The 24,587-nt window shown below is 45.5% G+C and overlaps 1 protein-coding gene across 8 annotated transcripts in view; it reads right to left on the bottom strand.

Annotated features, from left to right (window-relative positions):
* The window catches only part of LOC138764652 (uncharacterized), a 230,124-nt gene that overhangs the window by 59,726 nt on the left and 145,811 nt on the right, over nt 1–24,587 (bottom strand). The window contains exons 1-2 of one of the 8 annotated variants that reach the window (XM_069940856.1): nt 21,899–22,280; nt 18,576–18,660 (exon numbers count right to left, since the gene is read on the bottom strand). The exons of 5 other annotated variants lie outside the window; for them this stretch is intronic. In XM_069940856.1, coding sequence (XP_069796957.1) covers nt 18,576–18,622 — 47 coding nt within the window. In that variant the 5' untranslated portion in view covers nt 18,623–18,660; nt 21,899–22,280. Of the gene's footprint in view, nt 1–18,575; nt 18,661–19,761; nt 19,920–21,898; nt 22,281–24,587 lie in introns of those variants that run through there. 2 more of the 8 variants (XM_069940857.1, XR_011358262.1) reach the window with 2 other exon arrangements.

The raw sequence follows: 24,587 nt of genomic DNA, 5'->3' as shown, positions 1-24,587 counted from the left end.
GTTTGCCTCACATCCACCTCCTGTGCTTTCAAGTGGCCTCCTGACAGACACATATGGGCATAATATGTGGCTTTACATAGGGGGATTTTGGCAACCTAAAAGTGCCTTTAGTCTCCAGTATGAGTCTTATTGTGATGGGGCAATGAATAACCATCAAGTAGCTGATTTAAATTTCAAATTTAAATTTAGAGATTTTTCTTTGGCTTGGCTTCGCGGACGAAGATTTATGGAGGGGGTAAAAAGTCCACGTCAGCTGCAGGCTCGTTTGTGGCTGACAAGTCCGATGCGGGACAGGCAGACAGGATTGCAGCGGTTGCAAGGGAAAATTGGTTGGTTGGGGTTGGGTGTTGGGTTTTTCCTCCTTTGCCTTTTGTCAGTGAGGTGGGCTCTGCGGTCTTCTTCAAAGGAGGTTGCTGCCCGCCAAACTGTGAGGCGCCAAGATGCACGGTTTGAGGCATTATCAGCCCACTGGCGGTGGTCAATGTGGCAGGCACCAAGAGATTTCTTTAGGCAGTCCTTGTACCTTTTCTTTGGTGCACCTCTGTCACGATGGCCAGTGGAGAGCTCGCCATATAACACGATCTTGGGAAGGCGATGGTCCTCCATTCTGGAGACGTGACCCATCCAGCGCAGCTGGATCTTCAGCAGCGTGGACTCGATGCTGTCGACCTCTGCCATCTCGAGTACTTCGACGTTAGGGGTGTAAGCGCTCCAATGGATGTTGAGGATGGAGCGGAGACAACGCTGGTGAAAGCGTTCTAGGAGCCATAGGTGGTGCCGGTAGAGGACCCATGATTCGGAGCCGAACAGGAGTGTGGGTATGACAACGGCTCTGTATACGCTTATCTTTGTGAGGTTTTTCAGTTGGTTGTTTTTCCAGACTCTTTTGTGTAGTCTTCCAAAGGCGCTATTTGCCTTGGCGAGTCTGTTGTCTATCTCATTGTCGATCCTTGCATCTGATGAAATGGTGCAGCCGAGATAGGTAAACTGGTTGACCGTTTTGAGTTTTGTGTGCCCGATGGAGATGTGGGGGGGCTGGTAGTCATGGTGGGGAGCTGGCTGATGGAGGACCTCAGTTTTCTTCAGGCTGACTTCCAGGCCAAACATTTTGGCAGTTTCCGCAAAGCAGGACGTCAAGCGCTGAAGAGCTGGCTCTGAATGGGCAACTAAAGCGGCATCATCTGCAAAGAGTAGTTCACGGACAAGTTTCTCTTGTGTCTTGGTGTGAGCTTGCAGGCGCCTCAGATTGAAGAGACTGCCATCCGTGCGGTACCGGATGTAAACAGCGTCTTCATTGTTGGGGTCTTTCATGGCTTGGTTCAGCATCATGCTGAAGAAGATTTAAAAGAGGGTTGGTGCGAGAACACAGCCTTGCTTCACGCCATTGTTAATGGAGAAGGGTTCAGAGAGCTCATTGCTGTATCTGACCCGACCTTGTTGGTTTTCGTGCAGTTGGATAATCATGTTGAGGAACTTTGGGGGACAACCGATGCGCTCTAGTATTTGCCAAAGCCCTTTCCTGCTCACGGTGTCGAAGGCTTTGGTGAGGTCAACAAAGGTGATGTAGAGTCCTTTGTTTTGTTCTCTGCACTTTTCTTGGAGCTGTCTGAGGGCAAAGACCATGTCAGTGGTTCCTCTGTTTGCGCGAAAGCCGCACTGTGATCCTGGGAGAATATTCTCGGCGACACTAGGTATTATTCTATTTAGTAGAATCCTAGCGAAGATTTTGCCTGCAATGGAGAGCAACGTGATTCCCCTGTAGTTTGAGCAGTCTGATTTCTCGCCTTTGTTTTTGTACAGGGTGATGATGGTGGCATCACGAAGATCCTGAGGCAGTTTACCTTGGTCCCAACAAAGCTTGAAAAACTCATGCAGTTTGGCATGCAGAGTTTTGCCGCCAGCCTTCCAGACTTCTGGGGGGATTCCATCCATACCTGCTGCTTTGCCACTTTTCAGTTGTTCGATTGCCTTATATGTCTCATCCAGGGTGGGAACCTCATCCAGCTCTTGCCTTAGGGGCTGTTGAGGGAGCTGGAGCAGGGCGGAATCTTGGACTGAGCGGTTGGCACTGAAAAGAGATTGGAAGTGTTCTGACCATCGGTTGAGGATGGAGATCTTGTCGCTGAGGAGGACTTTGCCGTCTGAGCTGCGCAGCGGGCTTTGGACTTGGGGTGAGGGGCCGTACACAGCCTTTAGAGCCTCGTAGAAACACCCGAAGTCGCCAATGTCCGCGCTGAGCTGTGTTCGTTTGGCGAGGCTAGTCCACCACTCATTTTGGATCTCCCGGAGTTTGCGCTGAAGATGGCTGCATGCGCGACGGAAGGCTTGTTTCTTCTCTGGACAGGACGGCTTTGTAAGGTGAGCCTGGTGGGCAGCTCGCTTCTTTGCCAGCAGCTCCTGGATTTCCTGGCTGTTTTCGTCAAACCAGTCCTTGTTTTTCCTGGAGGAGAAGCCCAGTACCTCTTCAGTGGATTGCAGTATGGTAGTCTTCAACTGATCCCAGAGGGTTTCAGGGGACGGGTCCGTGAGGCGGGTTGCAACGTCGAGCTTTGCTTTGAGGTTTGCCTGGAAGTTTCCTCTCGCTTCGTCTGACTGCAGGTTTCCAACATTGAACCTCTTTCTGGGGGCTTTATTGTTCCTGGGCTTTGGCTTGAAGTGAAGGTTGAGCTTGCAGCGAACCAGCCGGTGGTCAGTGTGGCATTCCGCGCTAGGCATGACCCTGGTGTGGAGCACATCTTGTTTGTCACTTTCTCGCACCAGGATGTAGTCCAGGAGGTGCCAGTGTTTGGATCGGGGATGCATCCAGGTGGTCTTAAGGCTGTCCCTCTGCTGAAAAAGGGTGTTTGTAATGACAAGTCGCTGTTCTGCGCAGAGCTCCAACAGGAGGCGCCCATTGTCGTTGCACTTGCCGACACCATGCTTGCCCAGGATTCCTGGCCAGGTTTCTGAGTCTTTGCCGACACGAGCGTTGAAGTCGCCCAGGATGACAACCTTGTCGGCTGTAGGGGTACGTTGGATGAGGTTGCGCAGGTCGGTGTAGAACTTGTTCTTTTCTGCTGGTTCCGCCTGGAGGGTTGGAGCATAGACACTGATGAGGGTGATGTGACGCTTGTTTTGAAGTGGGAGTCGCATGGACATGATTCGGTCCGAGAGGCCTGTCGGAAGGTTTTCGAGTTTGGAGGCAATGAAGCTCTTGACCATGAAGCCTACACCAGATAGGCGTCGTTCATCCAAAGGCTTGCCAGACCAGTAGAGTGTGTAGCCCGCGCCGCGTTCTCGGAGGCTGCCTACATCTGCCAGGCGGACTTCACTGAGAGCGGCTATGTCGATGTCAAGTCTGAGGAGTTCATGTGCAATGAGGGCAGACCGACGTTCAGGTCGGTGGCTGTCAGCCTTGTCTAGCATGGTTCTGATGTTCCAGCATGCTAGCCTGAGTTTGTGAGCATCTTTTGAGGGGGAGGACGTGGAGGGGGAGGACGTGGAGGGGGAGGACGTGGACCTGTCCTCGGGCCTGCGCAAAGGAGCTTTTAGGTGGAGTGCAGTGCGCGCAGTACTGGCCCCACCCTTTACACCCATGGTTCGTGTGCCGTGGCCAAGCAAGCTGGGACGTGGCAGCGAGGTCCTTGGGTCGTAGGTTTTATATCGGAGTGGCCTTCTCCTATGCAGGTTTCTTACCCGGGCTGGAGGGGCCTGCCTCCCCTCCTAGGTCGGTCCATACTGCCCGGACCGGGGCCGAGGCCGCCGCCTGCAAATTTAGAGATACAGCGCGATAAAAGGCCCTTTCAGCACCTGGACCTGTGCTGCTTGACTACACCCAATTGACCTACAATCTTTGGTACTTTTTTAAACTGTGGAAGGAAACCAGAGCACTGGGATGAAACCCACGCAGATACAGGGAGAACATACAAACTCCTTTTAGACCACGCGGGTTTTGAACCCTGGTCCCAATCTCTGCAGCTGTCAGAGCGTTACGCTAACTGTGCAACCCTGAAGTTCTTTGAGGATGTAATGAAAGCAATGGATCAAAGAGAATAGGTGGATGTTGGGGACTTGGGCTTCAAGAAGGCATTCAATAATGTGCCACAAAAAAGACACCCAGAGGATAAGGATGCTTGAAATTGGGGCATAAGATATTAGGATGCATAGAGGATTGGTTTCCCAAAAGAAAACAGAAGATTCAGATAAATGGGTGTTATCTATTGGCAGTTTGCAACAGGGGTTGATACTGGGCCCATGATATGCAAGAATAATTTAAGTAAGGGACCGAGTGCTCTGTATCAAAGCCTGTTGATGACACAAAATTGAGATATAGAGGCACACAGCACAGAAACAGGCCATTTCGGTCACAAGCCCTTGGCACCCAATTTACCCCCAATGAACCTACATCCCTGGTACATTTCAAAGAGTGGGTAGAAACTGGAGCCTCAGGAAAAAACCATGCAGACATGAGCAGAACTTGCAAACTCCTTACAGACAGCCCAGGATTTTAACCCCGGTCTCAATCGCTGGCACTCTAAAGGCAATGCGCTAACTGCTACGCTAACCATGTCGCCCATATGTACAGGAGAAAATTGTGGAAAGGATGCAGAGTCTGAAGAGAGAGAGAGACTAGTCAATGAGTGGAGAAGGGTCTGTCAGGTGGGACAAAGTTGTAAAATCTGAGGTCATTCACAGTGGAAGAAAATAATAGATCAGGTTATTTTTTTTAATGGTGAATATTTACCTTATGCTCTGATCCAGAGGGAGTTGGCAGTGATTGTGAATGAATCACAAAGGTTAATTTGCAGCTGCAAGAGGTAATGAAGAAGGGAAATGGGATGATGCGGGCCTTCACTTCCGGAGGGACTGAATTGAAGAGAGGTAGGATCTGCTGTAGCTGAACAGGGTTCAGGTGAAGCTGCACCTGGAGTTTGAGTCTCTGTATATGAAAAAGACTATACTGGATTGGAAGCGGTGGTTCATCAGGTTGATTCCATCAAAGAAAGGTTCAGCCTGTAAGGGGAGATTGAGTTGCTGGGACTATACTCACTGGAATTAAGAAGAATGAGAGGGGATCTTACAGAAAGGTAAAATTATGAAAGGGATTGATCAGATGTGGCAGGAAATTTATTTCCTCTAGTAGGGGGAGCCTAACCTCAACGTTCGGGGTAGTCAATTAAGATATAAGTGTGGATTAACTCCTTTTCTTTTAATATTCTATTTATAATTTTCTGAATTGAACAGTTATTGAGTTCAAGTTTTCTCGATCCCTTTCACACCGCCCCCACACCCCCCCCCCACCCTGCTATACCCTCTCCACATTTAACACTTAACCAACCACAGTTACACACAACAATCAAGATGTTCACAACAAAGGTATGTGTTTGTCACGTCGTGGCAGCCACTGAGGATTAACTCCTTTTTGCAGAGAGAATTGTGTTCACTGGAATTAAGAAAAATGAGAGGGGATCTTTTCGAAATGTGCAAAATTGTCAAAGGGATAGATAACAGTGGCAGGAAAGTTTTTCTTCTGGGAGGTGAAATTCGAACAGGGAACATATCATGAAGACTTGGGGGAATTGAAGAGAGAGAGATGATGAGGATCTGCTTTTCAGAGAGTGTAGCAAATCTGTGGAATTCCCTGTCCAAGGAAGATGTGGAGACCTACTCATTAGATATATTCTTTTTATGTTATTTTTATTGTTTTATCAGAAAAACAAAACAAATGTATAATAAATTGATCGCATGAGACTATTACACATTAAAGATTATAGCACATATTATGACAATAATATAAGCATATAACAATTTACAGTACGGAAACAGGCCATATTGGTCCTTCTAGTCTGCACCGATTTATGTGAAACTCCACTAGTTCCACCTATCTACTACCATGCCCATTACCCTCCAATCCCCTCACATCCATGTACTCATTTAGCCTCCTCTTAAATGACAAAATTAACCCTGCAGCAACTACTTTTCCAGTAGATCATTCCACTAAACCACCACTCTCTGAGTGAAGAAGCATCCTCTTATATTACTGTGGTGCGCTGATAGCCAGAATCAGACACACACAAAGGTAAAGACTGTACAACAGGCTTTAATCCACAAAGACTTCCACAGAGCCAGGCTGGCTCTAGCTGTAGCAACTCTGAGTGAGGCCTCGGGAGGCCGGCGCAGGCTTATATCCCGGAGGATGATTGACACCCGACTGGGTGGATCTTGATCCATTCAGGCCGACAGATTGATAGCCAGCCAGGTGTTGTCCTGTCCCCTCACACTTCTGCAGGTACAGAGGTTGCCCCTGCAGTAGGCCGGTGGTGTACCACCACAATTACTCCTAAAAATTTCCCCCCTAACCCTTAACTTATAACCCCTTGTTCCCATCTCCCCTACCCTCAGGGGAAAGAGCCTATTCACATCTACTCTATCTATTCCCTTCATAACTTTCAAAAACTCGATCAAATCCCCTCTCAACCTTCTACGCTCCAACGAATAAAGTCCCAGTCTACTCAATCTTTCTCCGTATTCAAGATACTCCAATCCAGGCAACATTTTTGTAAACCTTCTTTGCACCCTTTCTACCTTATTTATATTTCTATAAATAATTCTATAAATTCCTAGAATTTGGCAACCAGAACTGAACACAATACTCCACACTTGGCCTCACCAATGCCTTAAACAGTCTGAACATCACCTCCCAGCTCCTATATGGAGCTATGCTATGCTACCATATGCTATGATTTATAAAGGCCAGCATACCAAAAGCCTTCTTCACTACCCTATCTACATGGGAATCCACCTTTAAGGAATGCTGAACCGTTATTCCAAGATCTCTCTGTTCCTCAGCATTCCTCAATCCCCTTCACTGCATGCGTCGTCCTATTTTGGTTATTTTTCCCAAAATGAAGCAACTCAAACTTGTCTACATTAAACTCCATCTGCTACCTTTCAGCCCACCATTCCAAACAGTCCAAATAATTCTGTAGTCCATGGAAATCCTCCTCACTATCCACAACTCCCCCTATTTCTGTATTGTCTGCATATTTATTCACCCAGTTTACCACCCTGTCATCCAAATCATTAATATAAATGACGAACAACAAAGGACCCAACACCGATTCCTGAGGCACACCGCTCGTCACTGGCCTCCATCCTGACAGACAGTTGTCCACCATTAATCTCTGGTGCCTATCTTCTAGCCACCGCTAAACCCATCTGTCTATCTCTATATTAGTCCCTAGCGATTGAACCTTCTTCACTAACCTTCCACGTGGAACTTAATCAAAAGCCTTACTACAATCCAAATACACCAGATCAACTGCTCTACCTTCATCAACCTTTCTGGTCACCTCTTCAAAAAATTCAACAAGATTTGTCAAACACGACTTTCCCCTGACAAACTGATATTGAGAGTCCCTGATCAATCCTTGCCCATCCAGATATTTATACATATTATCCCTAAGAATTCCTTCCATTAGTTTCTCCACCACCGATATCAAATGTACTAGCCTATAGTTGCTTGGCCTACACCTTGTGCCCTTTTTAATACTTGCTCTTAACTCCCAATCCAATATGAATTTGTACAAAGAGTTGCATAAAGAATAAAGAAAGAGAAAAAAGGGAAAGAAAAAAAATCGAACCTAATGACATCCAAGGTTGTAATTGATAATGAGGATCTGCTTTTCTGAGAGTGGAGAAAATCGGTGGAATTCCCTGCCCAAGGAAATTGTAGAGACCTGCTCATTAGATATATTCAAGACAGAGTTTTGCATTGTGGGGGAATCAAGGGGGTTATGGGGAACAGGTAGGTATTTGGAACTAATTCTAGGACCAGATCAGCAATAATCTTGTTGAATGGTGGAACAGGCTCAATTCTTATGTTCCTTGGTGCACCAAACATAGCAAGTATTTCACGTAAAAACCTGATCCCAAGACTGAGGTCAGCTTCTCAAAAATGTGATTAAAACCATTTGAATCATTCACACCATTTGGACCTCAGTGGCAAGGTCATCATTTCATGCCCACCCTGACCTATCCTTGAGGTGAGCACTTGCTGTTGTTCATTCTGAGGACAGTCACATGGTTCTAGAGTCACATGGTAGCCAGTCCAGAAACTACATCTGCTGGAGATTGCACTTATTGCATTAGGGAAGCTAAAGGTCACTCAGCTTGCAACTATCTCACAGACCCTGCTATGACCAAGGTCATTCACAGTGGAAGAAAAATATAGTTGATCAAATTATTCTTTAAATGGTTAACGTTTGCAGCATACTGCTGTGCAGATGGACTTGGAAGTGCTTGTGCGTGAATCGCCGAAGCTTGGTGTTAAGGTACAACAGGTCATTAAGAAGGTCAATGGGATGCGGGTTCATTGCTGGAGGGATTGAAATGAAGAACAGGGAGATTCTGCTGCAACTGGACAGGCTATTGGTGAGGCCGCCGCTGGAGTATTGGGTAAGGTTCTGGTCTCCTTACGTGAGAAATGTTATCCTGGCAGAAAGCGGTGCAAAGGAGGCTCATCAGGTTGAGTCTGTAGATAATGGAGGGAAAACTAGGGGTGGAGATTGAGTTGCTTGGGACTATACACGCTGGAAGAGAGAAGAATGAGAAGGAGTCTTACAGAAATATTATGAGGAAATTTGAAATCGGAAAGGGATAGGAATATATTTAGGATTGAGATGATGAGGAAGTGGTTTTCACATCAAGTAGCGAATCCGTGGAATTCTCTGCCCTGGGCAGTTTTGGAGACTTGTTCATTCGATGTAATTAAGACAGTTCAATAGATTTTTGCATTGTTGGGGAATCAGGGCTAATGGGTGAAAGGCAGGTATGTGGAACTGATCCGACATGATCTTATTGGTTGAGGGTGCAGGTATCACAGGCCAAATAGTCGACCTTTGCTCCTGCTTCATACGTACACACCTGTCATCTGGTATGTCCAGGAATTAATTGGTGCCCAGAAATATTGTTAAAGATATTTGAAGCAGGTCACAAAAAGTTGCCACACTCCCACGCTGCAGAAAATTGTAATATTCCAAGCACTGATTTGGTCAAACATACTGAGATGGCAAGAGGCATGGTCAAGGAAGATCTGAATGTCAGCACCAATGTTTTCATACCAGAAGAATCCCAGGTTCAGTCTGAACAGAGAGGAGAGGCCTCGCTGATTCAGTAGGCACAATGTCAATAAGTGGTCCACAGTCCCACAGAGGCACCAAGGCAAGATGAATTTGTGCAATGTTTCCTTTGGTCAGAAACTGCATCTCACATCCAGGTGAATGCACTTGTTGACCCTGCAGCAACTAAATGCCATTCAGTTTACAACTATCTCACTGTCCCTGTCAAAAGCCGACAGGTTCCCAAGGATATGAGTTCCTGGTGTTCAATTCCGTTTACTCAGTCAAGGCAGTCAGAAAAGATGGTTTCATTCTAATGTTCAGTTCACTGCAGATGCAGCTGTCATTCAAGTCTGGGCCGAAGTGGAGAAGCCCGCTGACACCAGACATAGTCCAGTTTGTAAGTTTTCTATTTCTCACCTGCAGAATTATCCATCTTTTTACAAAATCCATCCACTGAAGAGATTTGGATCAACAAGAGCGCTACTCTGGTGTGCCTGGTTGTGGGTGCTGATCTGAGCCAGGTCCAAATATACTGGCAGGTGAGCGGAAGGGAGAAAATGAAAGGAAATGTGACCCAACAACCGAGAGAGGAAGGGACACAAAGCACAGTGATCAGCCAATTTCAGACCAGTGTGGAGGAGTGGTACAGTGGGGCAGTGTACACTTGTTCCACCCAAGGATCTTCTTCGTCCTCGCCAGTCTCAGCACAGACACAAAGTACCAAAGGTGGGCAAAAGATCAGTGATTAGATGGACAACATCTGTGACCTTGAGTAAAAATGTTGACGTCTCCTTTCTTTGCTCGTCTGTTCCAGTCGAGATCAAAGGGCCTGAGGTCCGTCTGCTGCCGCCAACACATGACGATACCAAGAGTAGGATCACGGCCACCCTCGAGTGTGTGGTCTCTGGATTCTACCCGGACCTCATAAATGTCACCTGGGAGAAAGACAGCTCCCTGATCTCCTCCAACACCCCCACTACACGGACTGCTTTGGAGCAGGTGGGCACTTTCAGTGCCAGCCACTTCCTGACAGTGAGGACAGATGAGTGGAAGAAAGGCTCAGTCTTCAGCTGTATAGTGTCTCATCCCCCCTCCAACACCAGTATCAGCCGGGAGGTGAAAAACATGCAAGGTACGGTTCTGGGATTCACCCTAATCTTAAACACCTTTCTCTATGCCACAAACTGGGGCCAAGTTAGTTCACTGAAAGATCGATGAGGCATTGTTGTGCTTATGTGAGGGAGCTGATAACCTGAATGCATAGAACAGAAGCAAATATATTCATTGATACAATTTCACAGAAAAACATACAAAACCTACATTAAAACACAGGCCCTTCGGCCCACTAAATTGTGCCAATAATGTCCCTACCTGAGAAATGACCAGCCTTACCCATAGGTCTTTTTTCTAAGCTCCATGTACCTTTCCAAAAGTCTCTTAAAAGACCCAATTGTATCTGCCTCCACCACATCTTGTCGAACACCTCAATAGCCCAACACAGAGGAGGGCAACGCTTGGTTATGCTCAACAGCCTCTGGAGAATGGCTTCGACGCACAACTTGAAGGGACAGTGCAGGATTTTAAACTAGAAAGCAATAGCAGGATATGAGTTGCTGTGGGCAGTCGAAGTGAGGGTGAAACTGGGAAAGGAACAGAAGATTAACAGGTTCACTGATGACCTTTTGTAAAGTTCACCTGCCTTTTGCACTCTTTCGCCTTCAGTCACTCACCAAATTCATCAGTGTCTCTGATAGGCCTGGCAAGTCAGTCACTGGAGCAGAACAATAAATGCTGGTCCGATAAGCAACAGTCTCACCCGATGAAAGAAAGATGACATAATGGTGGCAAGATCAAGGTTTGGACACTAGTTTCTCAGGAACTTTGGGCAAGTCTGTCTGTCAGCACAACTGAAGGAAGAGGATGATGGCCACTTTGTGTGAGCTGGCCCTCATTGATTTTGAGCAGTTCAGGGTAACCTGGGACGTGAAGACTTGGGCCGAAGAGGAACAGGGTCAAAGGTTTATTTGGCTGACTCACTGCAGATGGGTGGAGTCAGGCTGAGTACTTGTATTTGTTCAGGTTTTTGTCAACACTGGAGAAGAGGTCCATCACGAAGTTTCAACGCTTCAATGAAACTCAGTTGGAGTCGGTTTGCATTGGCGTGATGTACATCCATCCACAGGCATGCTGTCCTTTAGTATTAGAGTCCAGGAAATCCAGGTCATGATTGCACCACCAATTAATTCCATTGAGGAAAGAGAGGGTATCTCCAGAATGTCACTCTTCCTTGTATGGAGAACAGCATCTGATCACATGGTTCACAATTTGAACAGCGTTGTGAATGTAACATTCTGCAGAAGCCCTAATTCACTATTTGTTCTCAAGTGACTGCAGCTGAGAGACCAGTCCTGATCCAATTCACAGAGTTTTGTGTTCTTTGCAAAAGGACAAACACAAGCAATGTTATGGTCCATTTGGAGATAAGATGTTATTTCTGGACTGGTGATACGCTCCACACTTTTTCCCCTAATTATTTCTGTAGAGAGTGGCCAAGAAGGGAAATAAGGGTATTCCAGGAAATTATACTCCAGTAACATCCAATCTGTGGTGGGAACCTCACCAAAAGAGACTTGAGGATAGTGTATATGTGCACATTTTGAGCATCATGGTCAGATCAACTTGGCTTTACGTGGTGTAGATCATGTCTTAATTATGTGAATGATATTTTTTGAAGAAGTAACAGAGATGGTCGATGAGGGTGGGGCACTGGATCTTGACCTCATGAATTTCAATGAGGCATTTGAGAAGGTCCCTCACAATAGACTGATCCAGAAAGATAGGATGCATTAAATCGACAGTGAATGATAGTATGGATTCAGAAGTGTCTGGCCCCTTGAAAAGTGAAGGTGGTTGTGGAAGCCCGTCACCCATGGTGTTCCAGAGGGAAAGGTCTTGGGAATCCTTTTGTTTGTGGTGTACATAAATGACCTGGATCAAAATGTACGTGTGTGGGTCAGTACATTTGGAGATGATTCTGTGGAGTTGTGGACAAAGAATATAACAGATGTAAATCAGTTACAGATATGGGCAGAGAAATGGCAGATGGAGTTTGATCCAGACAAATGTGAGTTTTTGAACTTTGGAAAGTCAGTTCATGGCAGGACTCTTCAAAGCATGGATGTGCAAAGAGATCTGGGATCCACAGCTCCTTGAAAAGTACCGAAGGTGCTGAAGAAGGGGTGTGGTCTGCTTGTCTTCTTCTGGTGGAGCATTCAGTACCAAAGTGAGCAAGACATGTGGCTGCTATATAAGTCAGGTTGGAGTCACTTGGAGAACTGCATGCAAATAGAATCATGAATGGCATTGAGAATGTAGACTGTCATTGTCTTTTCCCAAAGCTAAACATGTAACACACAAGAGAACGTGTTTAACCCGAACAAGAGCAAGTTTTAGCAAGATCTTTCACTCAGACGGTGGTTGGTGCCTGGAACAGGGATAGTGGTGGAAGCAAAAACAGAGTAACATGTTAGAGCCTTCTGAACAGACTCAGGTACATGACAGAAGGGGTGAACAACTTTACTTTTAGATGTGGTGAGGGCACTCGTGATGTAAAAGTTCCCCAGCTTGCTGTAAGAATAAAACATTGCAGAAACAGGCCATTTCGGCCACAAGCCCTTGGCACACAATTTACACCCAATGAACCCTCACCTCTGGTTTCAAACAGTGGGAAGAAACTGGATCCCCCAGGAAAAATCCACGCAGACATGAGGAGAATATGAAAACTCCATACAGACAGCCCGGGATTTTAACTCCGGTCACAATCGCTGGCGCTGTAAAGGCATTGTGCTGATTGCTATGCTAACCATGTCATCCATATATACAGGAGAAAAATTGTGGAAAGAATGCAGAGTCTGAAGAGAAAGACAGACTAATGAGTGGAGAAGGGTCTGTCAAGTTGTAAAATCTGAGATCATTCACGGTGGAAGAAAATAATAGATCAGGTTATTTTTTTTAATGGTGAATATTTACCGTATGTTCTGATCCAGAGGGAGTTGGCAATGATTGCGAATGAATCACAAAGGTTAATTTGCAGATGCAAGAGGTAATGAAGAAGGGAAATGGGATGTGGGCCTTCACTTCCGGAGGGATTGAATTGAAGAGAGGTAGGATCTGCTGGAGCTGAACAGGGTTCAGGTGAAGCTGCACCTGGAGTTTGAGTCTCCATATGTGAGAAGGAAGGATATACTGGATAGGAAGCAGTGGTTCATCAGGTTGATTCCAGCAAAGAAAGGTTCATCCTGTAAGGGGAGATTGAGTCGCTGGGAATATAGTCACTGGAATTAAGAAGAATGAGAGGTGTTAGGTAAAAACATCATGAGCTGGGAATGTAGAAGGAGTCACCCAGTGCTGGGCCGTAACAAGATGCAGTTGTAACCTTGTACTCTCAAGATAAGAGTGGGGATGACAAATTGATGTGCAGGAAACTAGCAGAGAAGGATAGCAACAGTTTATTCATTGGACAATGTCATGGTATGATAATTTACTAAGTACGTATCCTAAGGTATATAAAAAACACCACTTGCTGATAATGGCAGAATGCGCCTTCTCCAACTAACACTGTTAGTTGCAAGTGTTACAATCCGGCAATAAAGAACAAAGAACCTTGATTTTGACTCAGTCTGGTGTTTGACTCACTCATTCATGAACAAAGCAGACCTAACAGAGGGGATCATACAGAAAGGTAAAATTATGAAAGGGATAGATCAGATGTGGCAGGAAATTTATTTCCACTGATTGGGGGGGGCCCTAACCTCAAGATTCGGGAGAATGGTTTAAAGATAGAAGTGCTGATTAACTCTTTTCTTTAATATTCTATTTATAATTTTCTAGACTTAAACAATTATCCATCTTATCGATGTTAATGTTGACAATATCAACATTGATTACAGTTAAAAATTATCAATTCAATACAAGAATTTCTGAGGAGTTCAAGCTTTCTCGATCCCTTTCACACTCTCCCCCCCCCATCGCCACCTTACCCCCTCCACATTTAATACTTAACCAACCACAGTTACACACAATATTCAAGATGTTCACAACAAAGGTATGAAACATCTATCTGTGTTTGTTACGTCGTGCCAGCCACTGAGGATTAACTCCCTTTTACAGAGAGGATTGTATTCACTGGTATTAAGAAAAATGAGAGGGGATCTTATAGAAATGTGCAAAATTCTAAAAGAGATAGATAACAGAGATAGATAAGTTCCTGCTCTGGCAGGTGAAATTAGAACAAGGAACATCTCATGAAGACTTGGGGGAATATATTTAGGAGAGAGATGATGAGGATCTGCTTTTCAGAGAGTGTCGAGAGTGGAATTCCCTGCCCAAGGAAGTTGTGAAGATCTACTCATAAGATATATTGTCTTTTTAAATTTATTTTTATTGTTTTGTCAGAAAAAACAAATATATAATAAATCCATTGCTTGAGACTATTACACATTTGAGGTTAAAGCATATATTATGACAATAATACTTACTCTTAACTCCCAGTCCAATATGTATTTGTACAAAGAGTTGCATAAAAAGTAAAGAAAGAGAAAAAAAGGAAAGAAAAAATCAAACTCAATGCCATCCAAGGTTGTAATTGATAATGAGGATCTGCTTTTCCTAGAGCACAGAAAATCGGTGGAATTCTCTGCCCAAGGAAGTTGTAGAGACCTGCTCATTAGATATATTCAAGACAGAGTTTTGCATTGTGGGGGAATCAAGGGGGTTATGGGGAACAGGCAGGTATTTGGAACTAATTCCAGGTCCAGATCACCCATAATCTTGTTGAATAGTGAACAGGCTCAATTTCTTTATATCAGGAGGACAGGACAGCAAGGGGGAGAGTTATGCTGTAGGTTAGAACACGTGTACAGTACTGAGCAGTTTGGATACCACAACCAGGACAGGAAATTCCAGCTGGACAGACCTGGACCCTCACGGGTAAATTACAAGGTGAGATAGTTAAATGATGGTGTATTCTCTGAAATCTGGAAAGCTGAAGGAAGACACATTCAATGTTTTCAGGATGTTAAAGGAAAATGACAGAGATAATTAGAAGACATTATTTTTTTTTGTTTCATTGATTTCGTGTATTTTTTATTGTTCTGTGCACCAAGATGCAGTTTAAAAACTGTTTTGCATGCTATCCAGGCATAGCAAAAGGTCGCCACTCTCTCGTTCCATTTATGGTTCCGGAATTCGCTGAAAACCATATGGTAAAAACAAAGTTAATGGAGTAATCATAATGAGTGTCCACTGGGATTCTGTCATTCAACAATACAGGCAAATCAAAATTTTGTTCAGCAGCGTCCTGCCTTTCTAGGAGCCGGCTCGTCATCGGCTGCTGGATGGGAAGTGATTCAAACAGCCACTCGGTGTTATCAGTTATAGACCGAGTAAGCGCAGTTTCCAAAACCACAGTTACTGTCCTGGCTCTGTTACCCTCCCAGGTAATTTTGTAATTCAAGTCATTCAACAGGCTGTGTCTTCAGAATTCCATAAGCTTCCATGGTACTTCAGAAGCTGCACTTGTCGTGAATGCAAACCTGCTTCCAGAAAGTACCTCCAGGGACCCCTGGAATATGCCAATGAATTGTAGGTTGAAATAACAGAGAACAAACTCCATATCCTTTGAAATAGCTGCTTCTTCATGTGGAGAATGCCTGCCCTGCTTTTGGAGAAGATATTGTGCTTCATTCAGCAATGAGTGGGAACAGTGACTGGGCCAAAGTTCCACCTTGAACTTGCTCATGTTTTTTCATCGCTCTAAGGTTCAGAACTTTGTCTGAACAGAGAACTCCATCCTCCAAAAAAAGTGAATGTCAGTCCTGCAACTTTTTTCTCACTTTAATGCAATTCAGGTCTCACATTTGTCCCTCAGACATTTTGGAGGGAAGAGTTTTACAGATATGTTCACACCGTTTTACAAGGACGCAATCGATGCTAGATCCAAAGGTTATTTTCACACTGAGATTCTGGAATTTTTGCTGACCCAAGGTTTTAATGGTAAAGTCAGATAACACAATTGGTTCCAGATCATCCACAACCTCATGAAATGGCTCATGTCCTCTTGCTGTCTTCATTTTATTGAGACGTTGTTGGTCTTCATGAAACATATGTGGGAAACTAACTTTCCTGCTTTCTTGATCACTGCAGAAGCCTGCACTGAATTGATAGGAGAGGAAGGAAAGGAAGAACCAGGAGAGTTGGATGGAGATGACAACGTGCTTACAGTTGCTGCCTTCGCCATTCTGTTCATTATCAGTTTCCTCTACAGCACCTTTGTCACTGTGGTCAAGGTAACCAAATGACCAATATCAGAGATAACCCATGAAGCCCAGCTTCCATTTCTCACTACATTGTGTTCTCGGATTTTCGAATCCCAACTATAGCACAATCAACAGCGGATGCAGTCGGGGGGCCTGCACAACCCTGGGACATTACTGGGCTTTGACATAGCAAATGTGACAGAACGTTGCTGAGTGTTTGGGACAATGATCCTGGGCTCCAGCATTGAAATCAAACAAGAGTTGTGTTCATGTGAACAAGGAAGATCTCTGCTCCGAAAACCTGAGCCCGAGGGCAGATCTCACTTCAGACCCCAACTGGGCTTCAGACTGCTGCTCCTTTAGGGACCTCCTCAGAGAATGTTGAGAGACCACCTGTCCGTGAGGAACCATCTCCTAGAAGAAAAATAGACCATTTTCCCATGGGATCCATTATCTGCAAGTGTGACAGACCCCTTAACCAGGAGGGTCCTAGAAAAGGGGGGAACCACCCGTCTCGGAGGGTCCGTCTCCTCGAATAAGGACAGTCCCCTTTATTTATTTTACCCATCCTTCCAGGTCATGGTCTGTGCTGCCTCTTACAAAACACAATATCTCACTTCTCTGTCCACATTCCAGGTACAGCAATGACCAACGGATACACGCACCACCTTCCGTCAGGAAATCCCGGTGAAGCTGCTGATGTTCCGAAATGGATTCTCCCTCTCATTCCCTCAGCAATCCTAGGCTACTGCACTGCAACGCTCATTTCAGGAAATAAACCTTTCTATGCACTGGGGATCCTGGAAAAGAATTGGGTTGGGAGAGGGAGGGAGGGACAGGAGGGGTCATAGCAGTGGGAAAATGTCAGGGTGTGTGACAGTGGATGGGTGGGGAGAGGCAGGCAGGTTTAATTTTTGGGAATGCAAGTGGGGCCAGTGACAATGAAGAGGGCAGAGGGAGAGGGTGTATTGATATTGTGGAGCAGGAAAGTGATCTGGGGACAGGAGAGGAGTTTGAAGCAACGTGGTGGAGGGTGGGTCAGTGCTTGGGGTCTTGGTATGTCGACTTTTGTAAATAAGTTGTTGTTGAAATCATTGCCTGTGGCTTATTTTTCAGTTTTTTGCTGGAGTGTATGTTTTGATTTAAAATCAGATATATTAAAAAATGGATGATTAAAGTGAAAAAAAAATACCTGTCCCATCTTAATTCCCTCACCACATCTGGGAGTTAGTTCACCTACCACCATTTCCAGCTAGCAAGTGGACACCCCCCAGAACAAATATCACAGAGATTTGCAGCTTGTAATGTTTGAATGTCATCACATTCTCACTGCTCACATTCATAAGGGATTTCCCACAGTGGAAACATCGGGGCATTGCATCCCAAGAAGGACGCTGAGGAGAGCACGACAATGCATGGACAGCGTCAGGATTAATAGCAACCAAGAATAGAGCAGGACATCACACATATGTGGGTAATAAACACCAGCATCTGATGCAAGTGAACTAAGTCCAAGGGGCAGGCATTTTGGAAATGAATGCACCAGGATGAGATACGGGAAGAATACACCTAGTCATGGGGTCACCTCTGAAATTGCAGATAACAGGAAACAGCAGACCCCGGCCTAGGGCCAGATGGCACAGTTAATTATGAAGACACAAGTTACTTTATTGGCACATGCCCTGAAGTGCACTGAGAAAGCTTTTTTTGCAAACAGTCCAGCTGGTCATTTCGTAGATTGTACAGCAAGTAAAACACAGTATAAGAGCAACGTTACAGATAGAGATCAGTTAGCACAGGGCAAGGCAACATGATTTTAATGATGTGAATATAATTAATCTCCTCATCCAACGTCATGAGGGACATATGTTTTATCTTGGAGAATGGTCTGATTCCCATGTATGAGAAACAATTCATACAAGAATATCAGTTATTTTAGAAAATGAAGAGGATCAAATTCACAATGTGACCCCAGACAAATGCCCATGGTTCATAATTTATACCTGGATAAGATTTGAGAGACTGCACCAAAAATAACCTATTGGGAGAGAATCTCAGTCCCCAAAACCCAAAGTGCAGAGCAGGTGGGTGTGGATTATGGCCTGAACTCAGATCCTGGGGGAATAAATCACAGGAACAAACAAAGGGTGAATCTGACCTTGGAACAGGACTTGGTGGAGATGACCTGCCCCATGGGTAAACCATCCACAGCCAGTTATACAGATGAAAACAATTTGTCCATCCTGTTTCCATGGAAACAATGAAACAGTCATTAAATTACATAACAATGAATTAATTACATTGCAATTTAGATCAGGAATCAATCCCAATCCAATGGGATAGATCTATTAAATTTAAACATAAGGACAGCACGGAAACAGGCACTTCCGGTACCCCTTATGTTATTGCTAAACATCCACATGTTTTGAAGGGTGCAAGTAAACCAGAGGACCCGGAGGAACCCCACAAAGATGTGGGGTGAACATACAAACTCCTGACGGACAGTGCCGGAGTCAAACCAGGCCACTGGTGCCACAATAGAGTTGAGCTAATCACTCCGCCGACCATTCCGCCCCAACATAGAAGAAAACATCGAGGTGGATCAGTCATATCACAGTATAAAAATGCGTGACATTTATTTCTTCATTCATAAGATGTGGAGAGGTCCAGTATTTGTTTCCATCCCTAATGGCTCTTGAACTGGGTGGCTCACTGTGCCAGTTCACAGCAAACGATCAGCTACTGCACTGCGGTGTCTGGAGTCATGTACAGATCAGGCCAGGTAAAGTCAGCAGATAATCGTCACTGAAGCCTGTCAGTGTCAGATTTAAAATCCAATTTCTTTTAAAATGTCAAAACCACTGACACAGGCCCTTCATTCCACACATTTAATGGAATGAACTTTGACCTCCCAGCTGCTGTTTGACTGGAACTTGTGCCCAAATCATGCAGTTTCTTTATGACATCCAGTAAATTAAAAATCATGTTGGTGTATCTGCCATTCTACGCCTTCATTCCCTCCACTTCCTCGTGCTCCCTCTTTCTCTCTCCTGATCCATGCACTCAGCTCCCCTCTGCCTTCCACTTCAAATCACTCCTTTTTGTACGTTTCCTCCGTTTTTTTCCTGGTTAATAATAGATTTCTCCCCAATGTCCTCCCTCTCACTCCCCACCCCTCCCCACCTTGTGCACCTATGACACTTTGTCAACTTCCTTCCATCTTTCACAGCAGCGTGGTGTCAGCAGCCAACAAACAACACCTGTCACTGAGCAACCAGACTCCCTCCCACCCTCATAATTTAGCCATCGACAAACCCAGGAAGTGGAACAAAGAAGGACCTTACCAGGCTACTGGCCTCTGCTCCTCTCCACAAGTATCAGCTCTGAACATTAACCTGCCATCTCCTCTCCCACTGTGCATAAGAACGGCTAATCTTCCGGTGTATTTTAAAGACATCCTTGCTCACAAATATGGCCTCAAATTCTGTTTCCTGTTTTTGTGTTTCAGCTCCTCTCAGCCAATGAATCAGACACTCTGTTTGTACAAAGTGGAGCCAAGTTGTGAAAATCAACTTCTGCCCAGTCCACAGTGGGGAGGGAGGGAGGAGGGAGGCAGTAAATTGGAGGAATTGGTGTTTTTCCATGCAGGTGGAATTTCACAAAGCAGGGATATTGTCACCAGGGTGTTTCACATGATGGGGATATTCCCAGTTGGAGGTTCAAAGGGCAGATAGAATTCACAGAGTAGGCGCAGAGCACTGCAGCAGTTAGTGCTGCTGTGGCACAGTTTCAGTGACCAAGAGACTTTGAATTTTTCTCCACACATTCTCCACGTGATGTTATTGTTTTCCTGGATGCTGAAGGATCTTCACACATGAGAACTGGAGCAGGATCAGGCCATCCAGCCCGTCGAGAATGCTCTGCCATTTACATATATCATGGCTGATCAGGCATGGACTTCACTTTCCAACTTACCCCAGGACCCTTTATTCCCCAACTGTGCAGAATTGATCTCCAAGATATGCTGGTGGGCTCATTGGTGATAGAAAATTGATGCCAATTCAGATAAATGCCAGAGCAGTGAGGGGTTGTTGGAGAGTGGGAGAGAGAACAGTGAACGGGAAATAGAAGGGAGAAAGCAACAGAAAGGAATGATCTGTGAATCACCACCGACTTGACAGGTCGAGTCATCCAGTCCTCTGCAAAATCAAATATTTCTAGCATGGAATTTCACAGCATGCGAGTGTACTGAGATGGCGTTGGACAGGGGAGGATTATTCTCAGGATGGAGTCTCACGGGGGTGAGATTATTCCCAAGACGATGTGTCATAGGATTGGAATTTTCCAGGATGGAGATTCTCAAAGAAGGGACCGTCCCAGGATTGAGTTGCAGTGGCTGATGCAGTCATCTGGATTCAGATATGACCCTGAGTGCGAATTGGGTGGAATCTGCATGTGACTGTGTGAGGGTTAACCAGTTGCCCCGATTTCCTCCCACATAAACCAGAGACCTGCTGCCAGCTAATTTGATTCTGTACATTATATCTTGAACCAAGAAGAATCAGTGAAGGATGATGGGCAACTGAGAGGGAATTTAGATGAATTAAGAGGGGCAACGTGACTGTTCCAAATGATTCGAAGGATGACATTGAATTGATGTACCAAACATACCTTTCTATTCCAAAATATGCAAATCAAATCGTTCACCCTAGAATTTCACAAGCAAGACAGAGTCATGGAGCTTTAAAGCACTGAAACAGACTTCAATGCCCAATTTAGCCCTGCCGACCCAATTGTCTGCCCCATTTATTCCAATGTTCCTATATTCAGCCATATCCATCAAAGAATTTCTTGTCCACACACTTTCTGAGAACCATATATGTCAGCATATAAGACGAGTCATGTATCAGATAACCCCCAGTATTTCCACCTAAAATGTTGGTGTCGAGGTAGCATACAAGACAACTTCAAGTCTGGCACTTTCCACTGAGGGCTTATTGCCCAATAGTCCTTGACCAAACATACCACTGACCAGAGGAGTAATGCTGAAACAATATTTTAAAAGCATATTACCCAGCAAAGGTTTAAATTTTATTAACATATTTTAAAAGAAACCACCATTGTCTCCTTTAACAGGATGTTTTAAGTCAATGGTAGTCAGACTGGGCGAATGGATCGTCAGTTGTTGCTAACAGCCACTGGTTAATGCTGTTCACTTCATTTTTCTGTGCTGTTGTAAGGTTTGTTTGGCAGGTTTATTATATTTTTATTGTTTAAATATATCTTTACTATTAATCCAGCTTCTCAAACACAAGGTTCAGGAAAAAATTATTTACTGGTAGGACGGTAGGAGTTTTAAGGTTCAGATATTATTCTTGGTGCACAAGATGACCCCTGGTTTTGGCGTGACATTTTTAAGATTCAATTACCATCTTATATGCCAACATATATGGATATTTTAAATTTTACAATGGTACGCACCTCTACCACTTCCACTGGCAACACGTTCCAAATGCACAGCAAGAAAGTTGTTCTTCAGGTACGTTTAAAATCTTTCCTCAGAAGTCGTCCCTCCCCCATGTAAAAAAGACTGTGTGTCGCACTGCCAAAGGCAGAGCTACTGAAATAAATGCTGTCTGCACCAAGCAAGTAAACCAGTAACTGCCGTTTATTCAAACCACGCAGCTTCCTTTTTCAGGGAGGAGACAGGCTCACAGGAGTGATGTCATCATACTGCTGTGAGGCTTGGCCGTTCCCCGACAATGCGCTGCTGCAGCCTGGAACCTCTGCGCGGTGGGGGGTGGGGGGAAAGCCCTGTGCCCTGCTGCTCTGGCTGTTCACTACAGCAACCCAGCCCACTACACACACTGTCCCCCCCCCCCCCACCCCCACACCTCTTTGGGTGAGGTTTGGGAGATTGTCTTTGGCAGGTGTACCCAGAGCCATAGTGTAGAGGCAGGGAAAGGCTCTGAACAGTCCAAGTGGGCTTTCTTGTAAACATGTCGTGCCTGCCTTCAATTTCTAGAGCATATACACCCCCCTCCCTTCTCAGTATCTTGAAAGGCCTTTATAAGGGCACTGCAGGGAGGTACCTGGTTTGCCGTGTCTTACAAAGACAATATCCGTGCCTTTGAGTTCTTGTGGGACGTGGCTGGTTGGCGTCCCGTGGGTGGTGGTAGGATGCAGACATGGGTAGGCGCTGTGGTTCCTCAGCCGCTGTAGGACGTCCAGGGTATTCGGTGGTGGTACCGTGGAGCTGAAATGGGCGTTGCCTGGGATTGAGAGCGGTGCGCTGTAGACCATTTCCGCCGCACTGTGCGGATGCCCAGCAGGACCCATGGGAGTTCATCCATCCAGTTGGGCCCATGCAGCTGTCATTTGATGGCTGCTTTTAGGTGGCGGTGAAACAGCTTTACCAGCCCATTGGATTGGGGTTGATAGGCAGTTATGTGGTGTAGCTCGCTGCCGCAGAATTTGGCCATTGTCGCCCTGAGGTAAACTGGGCTCCCTGGTCCAAAGTTATGTGGGAAGGGACACCAAAATGAGCAACCCACTGTGAGGTAATGGCCCTCACAGAGGTCTCCGTGTCACAGTCCGACAAGGGCACCGTCTCTGGCCAGCGTGTAAAGCGGTCAACCACGATGAAAAGGTACTTCATCACCTGGCTGATGGGAAGGGGCCCTACAATGTCCACGTGCATGTGGTCAAACCTGTCCACCTCAGGCAGGAAACGTTGCATTGGGCCTTTAGTGTGCTGATGGACTTTGGCTCACTGGCATTGTACACAGGTTTTTGCCCAAAGGGAAACTTCGTGCCGATGCCCATGCCATACAAACCTGTCCGATATGAGGCACACTGTTGACTGGATGGAAGGATGAGAGAGTCCATGTACTTGATTGAATACTTGCTGTCTCCAGGTTGCGGGCAGGATTGACCTAGGGTAGCCTGTAGACTTATCACACAGGAATGTTGGGCCTCCTGGGTCCAGTGCAAACTCTTCAATTTGTAGGCTGGTGATGGCGGTATGGTATGTCTATGCGTCAGCATCTTCAGCCTGGTCCCTGGCGAGCTGAGCTGTGTCGATGCACCTGTCACCTTGAAAATTGTTGGCCTGGACAGTGCATCAGGTACCAAGTCGGACTTCCCCGCTACGTGGCGGATGTCCATTGTAGATTCAGAGATGTATGAAAAGTATGAAAGATGTATGAAAGGCCTTACTGACCAGGGGTTCCAGACTTTACCCAGCAGCTTGTGGTCCCTGTAGGCCGTCAACACTCGGTCTTTGAGGATGCACCAGAAATGGCGTATGGCCAGGTACATTGCCAGCAGTTCGTGATCAAAAGCACTGTACTTCAACTCGGGTGGTCGGATGTGTTTGCTGAAGAAAGCGAGTAGCCACCATTGGTGATCCACCCACTGTTGCAGCATGTGGTGCCCTGTGGTGCAGCAAGCAGAAACAAAACACAGAAAAGGCTTCACTACAGGCTTTAATCCAGCACACGATCTGTTCTCGCTGTTGCCATCAGGAAAGACGTACAGGTGCCACAAGACTCGCACCACCAGGTTCAGGAACAGCCGCTACCGCTCCACCATCAGACTCCCCAATGACAAACTCAATCAGAGACTCATTTAAGGATTGTACACTTTGTTGATTTTCTTTTTATTCTCTCTGTATTGCACAGTAACTTTGTTGACATTCGTTATCTAGATACAGATCTTTGTTTTATACTGTGCACACCTTATTTATGCACTTCCAGTTATTGATAATTCTACCATGCCTGCAGGAAAAAGAAATCTCAGGGTTGTATGTGATGTCATGTGTGTACTCTCTGACAATAAATCTGAAATCTGAATCACCGTGGGCCTCTCCGTAATCAGTAGGAGGAAGGGGGAACAGGTAGGGATTAAATTTATAGGTAGCTGCAGAAGTAATGGGATTGTCACAGTGGGAGACATTAATCTCACCATTATTGACTGGGACGTGCTTAGCACCAGAGGTCTAGGTGGGGCAGAATTTGTTATGTGACTGTGGGAGAGTTTCATTAACAAGTGTGTGGATAGCCCAACCAGAAAGAGGGTCATACTGGTGTGGTGCACTGAGGTAGCAGCAAGCAAGCACAAAACTCGAAAGATTGGAGGAAAGGCATTATTCCAGTAAAAGTCTGAACAC

Source organism: Narcine bancroftii, chromosome 5, assembly GCF_036971445.1.
Source record: "Narcine bancroftii isolate sNarBan1 chromosome 5, sNarBan1.hap1, whole genome shotgun sequence".
Taxonomy (NCBI): domain Eukaryota; kingdom Metazoa; phylum Chordata; class Chondrichthyes; order Torpediniformes; family Narcinidae; genus Narcine; species Narcine bancroftii.
Note: the sequence above shows the minus strand (reverse complement) of the source record. Positions and strands in the feature narration are given on the sequence as shown.